This window comes from Rhea americana, unplaced genomic scaffold (genome assembly GCF_003343005.1).
Source record: "Rhea americana isolate MKP2758 unplaced genomic scaffold, rheAme1 scaffold_16, whole genome shotgun sequence".
Lineage (NCBI taxonomy): Eukaryota > Metazoa > Chordata > Aves > Rheiformes > Rheidae > Rhea > Rhea americana.
The window spans coordinates 2,852,958-2,866,536 of record NW_028185705.1 but is presented as its reverse complement, the minus strand read 5'-3'; the positions used below and the strand labels follow the sequence as shown (position 1 = coordinate 2,866,536).

At 43.4% G+C, this 13,579-nt stretch overlaps 1 protein-coding gene across 1 annotated transcript in view; it reads left to right on the top strand.

The window, feature by feature from the left end:
- The first annotated feature begins 5,172 nt into the window (after nucleotides 1-5,172).
- Nucleotides 5,173-13,579, top strand: part of CHL1 (cell adhesion molecule L1 like) — a 60,011-nt gene continuing 51,604 nt past the window's right edge. The window contains exons 1-3 of the mRNA XM_085300048.1: nucleotides 5,173-5,272; nucleotides 8,464-8,569; nucleotides 10,478-10,668. Of these exons, the coding sequence (XP_085156174.1) occupies nucleotides 5,182-5,272; nucleotides 8,464-8,569; nucleotides 10,478-10,668 (388 nt within the window). The 5' untranslated portion in view covers nucleotides 5,173-5,181. The remainder of the gene's footprint in view (nucleotides 5,273-8,463; nucleotides 8,570-10,477; nucleotides 10,669-13,579) is intronic.

Genomic DNA, 13,579 nt, shown 5'->3' with positions numbered 1-13,579 from the left:
CAGGGATTTGGGAGCCCAACCTTTCCTTAAAACCTTGTCCAAGGGCAAATAATTGTATTACTTACCCTGGTTATTGCGTCAGATGTTTTACTGCTGTGTATGCTATAGTAAAACATTTCACAGCCTTACCTATCTCCTTATTCTTTATCTTCATTTAGTTAAATTTTAGAATTTTTTGTGTCTGAGAGAGTTAAAGACTGGTAGATTACAAAATTGGGAAGGCATAATAGTTGGAATGAAATCATATTTGGAATGGATAGATTTTGTAAAATAATGTTCAAAAGTTGTTTGTGTAACTGCTGATAACCTTACCTTATGTGTGCTGTTCAATGATGTTTTTAAGGTGTTTGGTAATAAGTCATACGCAGATTCCTCTCATTAAACCTCCCAAGAGTGAAGTTGCATTTAAAATAAAATCTTCCTATTTGTATGCTACATTCTAGTAACTGCTTTGGAAATACTTCACCATGGAAGGAAGAACATCTTTCTGATTATAGATGATTATTTTAATCACCTCCAGCATTTACATCACGGACTGCTTTTCTGAGAAATAACAATATCCAAAAATAGGCAATTGGGATAGAGTCAAATGAAGGTTATCTTTTCCCTGATACTGACACTGGAATGTCAGAAAGCTTTTAGAGGAAAAGCTATATCTGCCATTGACACCTGGAGTAAAATGATGAGTCCTTACGACTATTCCCTCTTCTCTTTTCCAAACATAGGAATGACTACGCACGTGCACTTGGAGGGGGGAGGAGGATATAGCTGCATAAGTACTGTAGCTGTAGCATTACATTTAAGACTTCGCTAGCTTAAATATCAATCTTTCTTAGCTGATTAGTGAAGTAGGGAGCTGCTCCCTACTCCCGGCGTGGAAAAGCGCAGAGCTAATTACTGTAGCACGCGCTCCGAGACTCTTGTCGAAGGTCCCAGAAGACTGAAGCCTCTGCTATGGAAAGTGCGGTGGGATGTTTCATCCCACGTGGCATGTTGAACACTTTGCCTTGCCTCATACATTCTAGTTTTTGTTGCTTTGCTAGAAGGGTCTGCAGCAGAGGGGAGAAACAGGCCTGTTGGCTGCTTGCAGGAGAGAGTCACTTTCTGCAGGAAAGTCCCTGTCATCGTAGCTGCCATCTACATGTGTCCCCTGAGCCGGGGAAACAGCTCTAAGCAGCGAGCCTGGAAATAAGGAAAGCAAAGCTTGCCCGTTGCCCTCAGCTGGGTCCCGGTTCTCCTCCGGCCACGGGCCCTGCCAAGGACAGAGGCGGCCGTGCTCGGAGGGTAACCGGTGTGTTTTGATGCGCAGCACAGGCCAGTGAGGCAGCAGATCAAATGGCAGTGCGGAGTTCGGGGAGGCAAATTGCCGCGTGTGGATGGATGATGTGGAGCCCAGGGCCGCCTTAACAAAAAGAGCATTGGCTGCCGCGGGGAGCAGGGGCAGGCGGGGAGGGGGCTTGGAAGTTGTGTTTGTGGAGAAGGAGAATGCAGAGGGATCGTTTAAGCTCTTACCAGGTATGATTCAAGCGCTGTATCTGCCAGGGCTGGTGGGGCTTGAGTGGTGCTTTGGATGATGGAGGGTGCTGCATCCAAAGCGATGGGGGGTCACAGAGAAAATTCCTTGCAACGTACAGGATAATTAAATAACCAAATTTTCATTTCTCATACCAGGAAGCATTTTTCTTTCCAGAGTTTTGTTCTGTTATTCCAGAACTAGGGCCATCCCAAAGGCTGCAGTTTCTAATTACCACTAGCTTTTATTTAACAGTCTTGTAGCGTATACGTCACTGATGAACTAAATCTGAATGTAGCTAATGAAAAGGTCAACTCTGACCTTACCAATCCTAAGCTCTGGCAGTGCAGTACTTTCATTCATATTTGGGCTGTAGAGACCTCAGGGCCTGAACCTCGCATATTTTAAGAGGAAACGGAACAGCTGAGATGGATGCTGTATTCCATAGCTCAGTATAGTTCTGGGATTTGGGGCTGTCATCCTGCTACTATTTATGAGCAGTTTTAATACAATAATTACATATAGTGAAAATTGCTCACCAGATTTATAAGATAAATGGAAATTTAGTATTTTCTCCTATTTTGTTGTCCAGTATTTCAATTATGTGCTTCTGGAAGCAGTAGTTTACAGCAGAAGAATCTGGAACTATTTTGCTTCCTAGTGATACTGAGATTTTGAAGGATTTGCTCGCTGTAAGTAAGAGGCAGCTCATTAAACAAATGAGTTGTCCTTAGAGCGATCAGTATTGACTATTAACTGAACGGCACAGTAAGTAACGAATTGCAGGTAAGGAACTGCAGGTAAGTATTCCCTTACCAGGGAAGCTTATCTGGCCGGGCGGTTGTCACTGTGCAAGTACCGCCGCAAAGACACCGTTGCCTAGGTGGCTGCACCCTGCGGTTGTACCTCCCGAGAGCAGTGACAGGGGTCGCGAGCAGCGGCTGCAAGATTTTGAGTTTGCCTTCGGAAGTATCCGGCAGCTGTGCGGAAGTGCAGCGCCAGCAGTGCCGAAGCGCTCGCCGTGCCCGTGCTGCTGCTGCCGCTGCTGCTGCTGCCGCTGCTGCTGCTGAGCCCCACATTAGTTTTGGTAACGGGGGAAAGCGCGAGAGCGCTCGGCGGGCCAGCTCAGGACAGCGGTCTGCAGAGACGAGCCGTGCCGTACCACGCGGTAAAGGATATCCTGTATCCAGTACATCTCTTTTCTCCTTTATGCCCCTTTATTTTAAAAAAATATGAGCGTGTTAGTGAATTTCATAAAGGAATCAACCTCTTTTATTATTTTTCTTGAATTTAACCTGAAACTATATCATGTTTTGTAACGTTCACATAAAGAGAAGCTTCTTTGCCTGCCTGTTCAGGCAGCCGTCTGCAAGCAGCAACACTGATTTTTATGAGCCTAAGTTGCAATCGTGGTTTGCTTTCAGAGCATCTGTGTTACCATAAATGGCACAGACAGGTCTGGAACTTACCTTCTGCAAGTACGAGGCTGGGAGATCAGGAGTAGCCCGTGGTGCGTTCCCAGCAGGCGGGCACCACCGGGTGCCTGCTGCCTGGGCGGGTACCCGTGCGGCTGTCGATCCTGTGTACGCTGCAAGCGGTGACACAGTGAGGAATTACGGATTTTACCGGACCGAGTTTTGGAAAGGTGTCTTACTCAGAAGTTAGGGCTGGGAGAAATTAAACAGTGAAAAGACCTACGGCCTACAGGGCAGAAGTTATTAACGTGGCTGAGTACTGCCTCGTTCGTACGCCGTCGTTGCCTCGGTGAGTGCGAGCGAGCTGGCAGTGCCCGGCCGTCCTGAGCCCTGGCTGGCGTGTGGCACTGGCTTCCCTGGGCTGCCGAAGGGCGTAAGCAGATTAGACGGCGTCTTCCACCGAAGAGTGCTCGGTGCCTAAGAGACTTACAAGACGTCTGCTTTTTAGCCTCATTTCTAAATAAGTGAGGCTTATGTGATTATACTGTCTATTGTCCCCTCGCTGGCCGGTTTCAATCTCGACCCAGGGATTTTGGTCTCAAAGATGTTAACCTCCAGTAAATTTTCATGAACTGGTGACCAGGTACCCAAAAGATACCCCAGTAAGGCCTTCAGGAGAAAGGGCCGCTGCTCCTGGTCTCACAGTGTTAACACAACGGGAACACGATGCATAAAAGGGAAATCTCTGCCTGGAACTTGCACTTTGCTGAGGTCCAGCAAATCCAGCTGTCAGGAGCAAAACCCTCACGGACTGGGCTGTGCCACTTGCATTGCTCGCGGCGTAAGTTGCTTCTGCAACAAGCTCCAACTGGCTGTGCTTAGCAAGGACGCACGTTTCCCACCGCGCCGCCCGCGTCCTGCGAGGCTTTGAGGCAGAACTGCCCCTCCTGCCTGCTCCCAGCAAACCAACCGCGCTCCCTTATCCAGGGATTGATTTTTCTGAGCTGTGGATTAACCRAGCGGTGTGTGCAAAGAGACAAGGTCTGCGCAGGCTGGGCTTAGCCTGGAAGTGTGTCACCAGGTTCGCGTAGCTCTGCCTTTGCACTTGGTGGCTTGAATCCGAGCTAGTCGGAGGAGATGCTGCCCTGCGGCAGCCAGCTGCAGAGCCCTGCAGCTCGTCTGCCGCGGAGCAGGGGACCTGCCCAGGGGCTTTGGACATACTTAACCTGAAATATTTGGCAACTAACTGCTGTTATTTCCACTGCTGGTGATGTTGGGTCTTTACCTGCAGCATGAGTAGCCTATCTTGAAAATTGCTCTTGCAAAATAATCTTGACAACTAAATTCTACTGAGAATACTGTCCTATAAATACTTCATGTTAGTAGATACTCAGGTACAAAAACGTATCCTACGCTAGTTAATATGTCAGAGAGATACTGCAAATGATGATGAGAACTCAAATCCTCTGTGTGCCCACATCTGTAGAATTCTCTCTCCTTTACTCCTCCGTGAGTTGCAGTTAAATGCTCATTAGAGCTGAGATTTTTCTCCTTTTGGCAGACTGCTGACATTTTTGCCTTGTAATGGAGAACCTAAGGATGTATAATGGGTTGTGTAAAACCTGCATGCAGTAGTTCTGTGATTACAGAAGAAAAGCAAAGGTTTCATGTTCTTGTCCTTATTAATGAACTAAATTGGATTAAATGTCCTTTTTTAAACAGAAATGAAAGATAAAAGACATATGAGATTTATGATAGGGTCATTAGTGTACCAAATTTCTCTCATTAGATCTGTTGCGTCGCTTTCCAACTTGCATAGCTCTCATTAGGAAAATTTATGAACTGGAATGATTACAAACATACCATATTTTGAATCACCCCTGGGTTTAAATGCAAAGCGAAAAGTAATTATATTTCTGTGGTATRACTGATTTGTACTTTGTACCTATGTGTGCATGTATTTCTTTTGTTGCAGATTTAATACAGGACCTTCCAAAAGCCAGAGGGTGGGGGGAGAGAAGAGGAAATTGTACCACTTAGTGCAATTTGCAATTCAGCTGCAAATCCTGACGTGTGCCTTTAATTTATTTTAATCTTACCAGAGCCAAATTAATAATGCACACTAATATGGCTGTATCTTCTCCTTACTAGGCTTGCAAGTTCACATCCTTGCAACTGATTTGAACTGACAGTGAGAGAAGGAAGCATACGGTATCATTCATTCTGCTTGGGCTCCTTGTTTACAGAAGAGTGATGGAGATGCTATTAAGCACCAAAAGGATCACCATATGCCTGTTATTCTTTGTATTGAGTCTGGCAGCAGCTATTGAAATACCATTATCAGGTGAGTTGTAGCTGTTTACTGAACAATTTGCTCTGTTTTTTTTCTGTTTGGTTGGAGGTTCTTTAACCTTTCCCTGAAGAAGAAAATATTAAATCCTAGTTTCAGTTGTTCCAGTTTGAATTTAATTCTGCCAGAACATGGCCTTTGGGAAATTCGAATGTGATGAAAATGTAAGTTGCTTTCTTTGGACCCGTTTAAATGCAGCAGTAAACTTGTCTAATGGCATATATCTGATGTCTGAGATCTAACATGTCGCTTAGCTCAGAGGCTTCAGTTTGGTCCTTCCCATAAATACCTTTTTTTGTCTTTGAATCTCCCTGAAGCTTATTTGACATACACACACCCTTACTMACTTGCCTTCCAACCTGCTGTTTCAGTTTGAAACAGGAGCAGGTGTGTGTCTCRGGGAGTACATTAGTCCCCAGAGAAGTATTTCCTGTGACTTATATACCACCCTGGGGAGCATCTACTTCATCCACTTCTGGCTATGATGCATTCAAACTGCCTATTTTACATGGTTGGTGTGTCTTCAGTACATGTGTAAATTATGGGATGAGCCTCCTACGGGACAATGCAATGAAAGTCAGTGGACCCCGTTGCCTGGAGTACAGCCCATGCCTCCCAAGCCTTGCATTTTTCAMACATAAATAGACCAGAAGGATTACAGTCCAGAGTTTGCCTTGGGGGGAAAAAACAAAAACAAGCAAACAAATTAAAAACACTCAATAATATAGTTTTTTTCAATGAATTATGCAGGCAAAAAAAAAGGGGGGGGGGAAGGAAAGAAGAAATCTAGACTCTGCAGGAGTTCGGGTGCTGTAGCCACAAGCTGTGGCGGTCCTGTATGCAGGCCGGTTCTAATCTGAGTAGGTCAGTGGCCAGTTTCAGAGCATCGTGTGCATCTTGTCACGAACAGTTAGAGCTCTGGTGTCTGTCAGGCTTCCCGGCTGCGAAGGAGAAGAGTACCAGGTAGGCTTGTAGCATGTTCTTTTAAAGCTATCCAAATCTGTTTGCCAGCATTTGGAAGTAGAAGTTCTTCGGAGGTAGGTGCTGCAGTGGCTTCTTGTGCTTAAATAGAGCAAAAGTGGGTCTCTAAACTGTGACGTGCAGGACAAACTGGGCAGATACTGTTTTTAAGCACCTACTCAGAGGAACCGTCTAGCCATTTATATCCTTTAATGAAGCATTTTATATTTTAATAAAAAGGAATTATGTCTGATCAGTGAAGCTGGTGGGCTTGGAAGTGTTTAACAGAGGTACAAGGGGTTTGAGACCGTATGGTATGGTGAGATACCACGTTTTGCTCGAGCTTTGAGCTTCCTGGACTTAAAAGAGAAAGCAAAGAACATGTTAATTTTCTTCGTGGCTGTTTCTAACAATGCGATGATCCTATTATCTATCCCCAGTTACACCGCAGGGTGCGTTCCCAATCATGCCTCTCTATTGCATGGACTTTCTCAACACTTTAATTCCCTTAGAAAGAAAGTTAGAGAAACATCATTGCATAACTCTATGATTGGTAATGTTTTTTCTCATGCTGTACCCTGGAGTGTGTATTAAGTCATCTATGTAATCCACGGATTTACTGGTAATTTTTTTCTAGTATGGGAATAGCAGTTTGCTGCTGGGGGGGGGGTGCTTGTCAACGTGTCTATTAAAAAGCAGTTGTTACTAACTGCCTAATTTCAGCAGCCCACACAAACATGAGGCAGGTCAGTCCTGTGACAACTAAGATGTTCGTGCCTGTGYTGGATTATTTAAGTGGGATATTTTTGTGTGGAGCCCTACCTCATCATTTCTGGCTACGATAAAAAGTTTTTGTAGTATTAAAGCCCCAGGCATTTGAGTTGCTGTGTTTATAAATAAATACCTGGYATGCTCCAGGAACTGCATCGCCAGGCATATAGCTGTTCATTGATATCCACATTTTGCATGTACTTAAGTCATCTGAAGAAGAGGTTCCCCCTGCTTGTCTTATTTATAGAGAGGATAAAAGTGGTTATTTAGTATTTCAGTATTTAGACTAAAAGGTTAAAACAAATACAGTATCACAGTTGTCAAATTGCAGAACTGTTTTGTAGTTGAAATGCAGACTCCCATCTGCAGGGCTTTGTGGATGACTGTGGTGTCTTCTGAGGCTCTGTCAGCTGGGGAGAAGGATGTGGGAGGCCGCAGGAACACTAAGTTTGGGGCAACCTATAAGATACTTCCTGCTGTCATGCYGCAGGAACATGCTACAGCGTCTTCCCGGGTGCCTGCATAGAGCAGAACAGATCTGAGATGGCTCCGGCTCCCCAGGCTTGTGGGGGGACAGGTCTGTGCTCCAGGCCAAGCACAGTGTCCACATTGCTTGCAGGCAGAAGCTGAGCTGTGGGTGGGGGCTGAACTCAGGAGCGAACATGAGCGTATGATGCTGCAGCATGGGGCCAAATGCTTCTCAGACCAGGACAGATGGGGCTTGGTGAGCAGTTAATGAAGCTTGGGTCACCTCTAGGTTAAAATAATCTGGGCTAGCACCTAGCAGATGAAAAGTGTGTTGAGCAGCAAAAGTTGCTGTGGGTTAGAGTATCTGCAGGCCTGCTCGTCAGCTTGCTGAGTGGACGAGACCCAAGTGCCTTTGCTGTGGGTTGGATCGAGTTTGGGTGAGCAGCAGTGAAAGGGAGGACGATGAGGAGGAATTTCTTCACYGTGAGAGTGAYGGAGCACTGGAMCAGGTTGCCCAGAGAGGTTGTGGAGTCTCCTTCTCTGGAGATCTTCAAGGCCCGCCTGGATGCAACCCAGTCTAACACGCTGTAGGTGACCCTGCTGAGCAGGCAGGTTGGACTAGATGATCTCCAGAGGTCCCTGCCAACCTTACTGATTCTATGAGGGGGGCGATTGGGTAACTGCATCCTGCCGAAGCCTTTGCTCTCTCTGCTGAAGTGATGCAGACTGGGCTATCAAGCCTTCCTCTTGGTGCTCAGGCAATGATAGTGTTCAATTTGGAGAGCAGTAAGTGTTGTCAGTGCCACAAAGATGATGATGAGCATCCTTTTTTTTCCTTTTTTTTATTTTTTTCTTTTCTTTTTTAAGGCAAGCCTCTGTTTGCAGGAGTAAAGCAATCCTCACCTTGTCCATTCTGAAGGAAGACCCTGAGCCAAGCGCTGCTTTGTTTGAGCAGCACGTTAATCCAGTCTCCTCTTTCCCCTCAGTTGCCCAGCTTCCAACAATCACGGAGCAGTCTCACACCCAGATTGCCTACCCTTTCGACGAGGACTTCACAATTAAATGTGAAGCTAGAGGAAATCCACGGCCCAYGTGAGTACTGCTTTCACCCGGAGAAGCAAGCAGAACGTTGTTGTTATTTGAGGAGGAAAGCAATAGCTGATGCCCAGCAACCTGCTCATAATCTTAAGGCTAGGTTAAGCTGTGTGTTTCCAGTTAGGCCATTCAGCTTTTCTTGTTTGATCTTTTCCTCTCACTCCATAAACAGATATCAACATGACTTTTTCTTTTTGGGAGATGTTTCATTTTTTTTTTTAGCATGTGCTAAGCTCATCCAATGATTTATACGAGCGTGTCTAGGCCATGCTGCAAAAGATATGAGGTGTGTAATGGTAATCAGAGTCCCAGCTGTTCTGCCTTTTTCCACAGCAACTCTAAAAATACCAAACACATTAAACCTGGTATTCAGAGATCACATTTGCATTTTATCAGCTACCTTGTCTATACCTAATATCATCATGGCAGTGGTGGTGTTACAAATAAAAACATAAGCAGTTATTCAAATAAATATAAGGCRTTCCAAAGATAAGCATAATGTATTTTACACCAGTACAAAAGGGGAAAAGATTTTTAATGAAAATGTGATTAACAAAAATGTTATAATAGAAGGTCTCCYTATGACTTGGTGACTGTGGGTATTGTATGGGCTAAATGAATAGCTAGTTTGCTTGCCATTTTTGCTGCTTAAAACTTCTTTTTTCTCTGCAATAGAAATTAAACTTGCTTTAAAATGCAAATGTTATTTCAATATCAAGATGATTTGACCATTTTTAAGCTGGCTCTGAGTGCAGATTTGTAGCATGTTAGCAGATTTGCTTTGTTTCACTGTTTGTCAATGGATAAATTAGAAGTTTTCCAGCTGTAGGCAGTAGAATTTTTTTCTGCTAAGAGCTTTAATTTTAATCCCGAGTGAAAAGTGAGTAAAATAAAATGAAGCATTTTTTTTAAAAAAAAGAAAATGCAGAATAGCATTTGTTATCAGAATGCTTTGTTTCCATGTTGAAAATTAAAGACTGAAATATCAATTAGAGTGCATAATAAAGGTTTTAAACCCTCCCACCACCACATCTATTTCATCAGAATAAAACTAGAGGCAAAGCTAAATATTAGCCTTGCCCATAGTGTGAGATATGTGGGTGTTTCTGTGCTGTGCGCTTGCATCCGTGCTGCRTGTCAGGGCTTGGCAGAGGCAGGGCTCTCCCTGCCGTGCTCCTCGCCGGGCCGCGGCAAGGCAGGTTCCCAGCGCTGGCGAAGCCTGCGTTCATGCCAGCCCGCTCTCCTAAAACATTGGAAAGTGTTGGTATGTGTTCCACTGCATGCATGTTTTTTTCAACCATCTCTGGTTTTGAATCATTTTAGCCCAATTTCAAGTCATCTGAGATTTTCATACAGGCAAATGCCAATACTTAGATAATTGTCAAAATCACACCCCGGTGGCATCACAACTGCAAGACCAGGAGAAGTGCAGTAGGGTCATCTGAATTTCTCCTCAGTTCAGCTCTGGTATTTCCCATAGTTGGTGAAAATYGATCCTGTCCATCCCTGCCAGGCAGAAGTACTCGGAAGCAGCCGACGCGTCTGGCTGTGTCTCAGACCTCTCGGTTCCTTCCCTGGCTGTGCGGCTCCTGCTTTCAGACGGACGGCATCCTTCCTTCGCTGTCCTTGCCTTGAGCTTCGTGTTCTCGTTTCATGTCACKGTCAGTTAGCCAAAAGGAGAAGGTGCAGTAGGAGAGATGTGCCCAACAGCTAGCCCGGGTTATGGTAACACATTGCTCATTTTACCAGCCAACTCTGACCTTATGCTTTAATAGACTTTATGCTGATTTTATGCTTTTTTTTAGTTTTGCCTTTTGCTTTAATATTGGACCCATATTTACCACTGTTTTCATACACGCTGTATTCTGTGAGCTGATYACAAATAATTATTGTATTATTTTTCAGGTTCAACTGGACTAAGGATGGAAAACCGTTTGATTTATTGTCTGACCCTAGGATACTTACGTTTAACAATTCTGGAACATTTGTGATTCAAAACCATGGAATCATCACTAATTTCCAAGGGAAATACCGTTGCTATGCATCCAACACACTGGGAACAGCCATGTCAGAAGAAATTGAACTTATTGTTCCAAGTAAGGGCTTTTTATTTGTTCCTTTTTTTTGGTTTATCTTTTTAAGATGGAAAAATGTGTTTCCTCAGATTGAATGGGAAAAGACTAGTTGCTAACATGGTATATAGCAAAATGTGTGGTGTTTGATATTCAGTGAATATTGGAAAGAAAAATTTCAAGGGCTCCCTGGAATGGTTTGATTTTCATTTTCAAAACGGTATATGTTTTTCCCTAGTGTCCTCCATATTTGTGTGAACATCTCYAAAGAAATACTCAAAAGTTTTAAATTCAATATCCTTCATTTTATAAGCTTTTCAGACAAAGAGGGTTTGAGAAAATTTTTTTAGGGATAACTCTGCTGTTCTTCTGATTTGCTTTAGTGGGATTTTGCAATGCAAGCATTTTGAGGTTTCAATGTTGTATTGCCACAGCTGTCTAAGCCKGTCATGAACAACAGTGTAGTTAAGCATCCTCTCCTTGATGTAATGTCCTGATTTGATGAATTTTCCTAGATTTTAGTGGCTGTAGTATTGTGAGGGCCTCGCCCCGTAGAACTGTCATCTGGAAATTCAGACATATAATTGGCAGTTTAGCTGCTTCGAAATTAATCTGCCAAGTGATGCAAGGGTTGCTGTCTCCTTCCCAGCCTCACTGAGGACATCCCTAGACCACTGTGGTGGTGGGGATTAGACTTTGCTAGATGAAGGGTGGCAGTGTGGCCATAGCCTGGCCTCACTGCTTTCTCGCCCGGAGTTCCCAAGCTATTGCAGCAGTCCCAAGCTATTTCCATAAAAATTCCTCATTCCKACTTCTGAGGAGGAAAATCTTTGGGTTTTCTAGCAATGCTACTGATGTTCCCTGCCTACTTTAATTAATACAAAAGCAACGGGGTAAATTATGTATGTATTTTCCCAGCTATATTAATTTTGAAAACATTTATTGTTTTCTTCTACTTGCTGTGTATCTTCTACCATGCTTTGCCTCTAAAGGGTAGGCCGGTGGGTAAATTAGTGTAAACTTTTTAATAGCCATCTCAGGAGAACTGAACGTTCAATGACAGTGAAAATTATTTACTTTGACTTGACTGTTTAAATGTCTTCCTAAAGTGCTTGCTTTGCCTGTTTCATAAAACCCGTAACAATTGTTTTCTGATTTGCATTTGCTTAAAGCATCTGTTTGCTCTCTTGATGCTACCATTTGTAATATTTGACTCATTCGGTAAAGAAGAAAGTGTAAATATTGATGAGAGTTGCAGTCATGTAAGTTCTGCACTTGACCTAGCCAGGGAAAATTTGTTTGTGAGCTGATGTCAAGACACCAACAAAATAAATTATGCTATTTGGAGAGGTGAAACAAATATTTCAGGGATAACAGAAAAAATGGCATAGTCATTCTAACTGCAGTACATTTACTCCTTTCAATATTAACTCTTCAAGAAAGTTAGAAATAATGGCATAGATCATGAAATGGTGTTGCATGTTAAAAATGCAGCAGGCAATAAAGGAATAAGAAAAAATTGTCAGGAAAAGAAAAAATTATTTGAGTTAAATCACTTTGGAGAAGTGTGAAAAGACATTTTGGGTAAATGTGTTAAATTTGAAGTGCATCTCTCTAATACTATAGAAATGTGTTTGAAAAGGAATTAGGGATCATTTGATACTTGGACTTTCTAAATGTGCATTGGAAAAAAAATGCTGCTAAGAGTTGTAAGACAGTAGTGTTTCAGCTTGGCGACTGGGAATGGGTGTCCAGATATTGGGAGGCCAGTGTGGTCTGCACATCAGAGCAAGGAAAGCACTGCAACGTGAAACGCGCGGCTGGGGGAAGGAAGAGAGAAGGAGCAGCCTGTTACTCCACAACAGCAAACGATGCAAGTGCCTGAAAGGCCAAGGGGAAGTGATCTGATAAACTACAGGATCATTGATCTGGTGTCATGAGCATTCAGTGTTTGGCATAAAAAGGGAAAATATTAAAGACATGGAAACGAATGGTAAATAACTTCAGAAATGTGGAAGGGAAGATTTCTGGTCATGTAAGTATGGCCTTCCATTATTAGCACAGAGGAAATTAGARGGGAATTGGGTGATTTTGAGGACCAGGGTTATAGAAGTGGGATGAAATTTACTGATAAAAAGCTCAAGGTCATGTAGCTAGGCATCTGTTAGAACAACATTGCTACAACCAGCTTTGTACCAATAAATAGAAGTACTTGTGGTCTGGATGTAACAGAGGAAGATAAGGCAAGAGCATATATCAGACAAGCAGCAGATGCATATGTGGGTGACCTAAAATATGAGCTGGAGAAACTTCACCTGGAATGCTGGTCACCGTGTCAGAAAAGTTATTTCAAACTGGGACAGAGGCAGACAGCTAGTATGATCTGACCATGGGAATGGATTGTAWATAAAGAAGAAACTAAGAGAATTTCAAAAACTAAACTTCACCAGTTACAGAAAGCTACTTTTCGCAACTCAGCGCAGAAGAAACAGGTTGGGAGAAGCATGCATAGCCGTTTTTGCCGTATATTTGTCATAGGAAGTAAACCTGAGGAAAGTACTTCAGGCATAGCCATGGGTGGAAGGGTCTGTGGCACCATGGTCACCTTGGGCCTAAGGCACGTCACAGCTGGCARTGTTCCTGGGAGAAGGCCGCAGGAAGATGCCATGTGAATATTTTTGTGAGCATTCCTCATGGAAGACAGGGTTTATTTTTCTTCTGACCGGTTTTATGGAATTTTTATTGGGAACTTTATTTCACATTGACTTGTGTCACAAAGTATTCTCTAAAAGAAACATTTTGATATTGGATGAGGAATTACCAAGATTACATATATTGCTGTATAGTTTAGTCTCCACCAACTTGCAGTTGCTTTAAGGGAATAGCATTCCTTAAAAGAGGAGAACTGCACAAAACATTTGCTCCACAGGTAGGA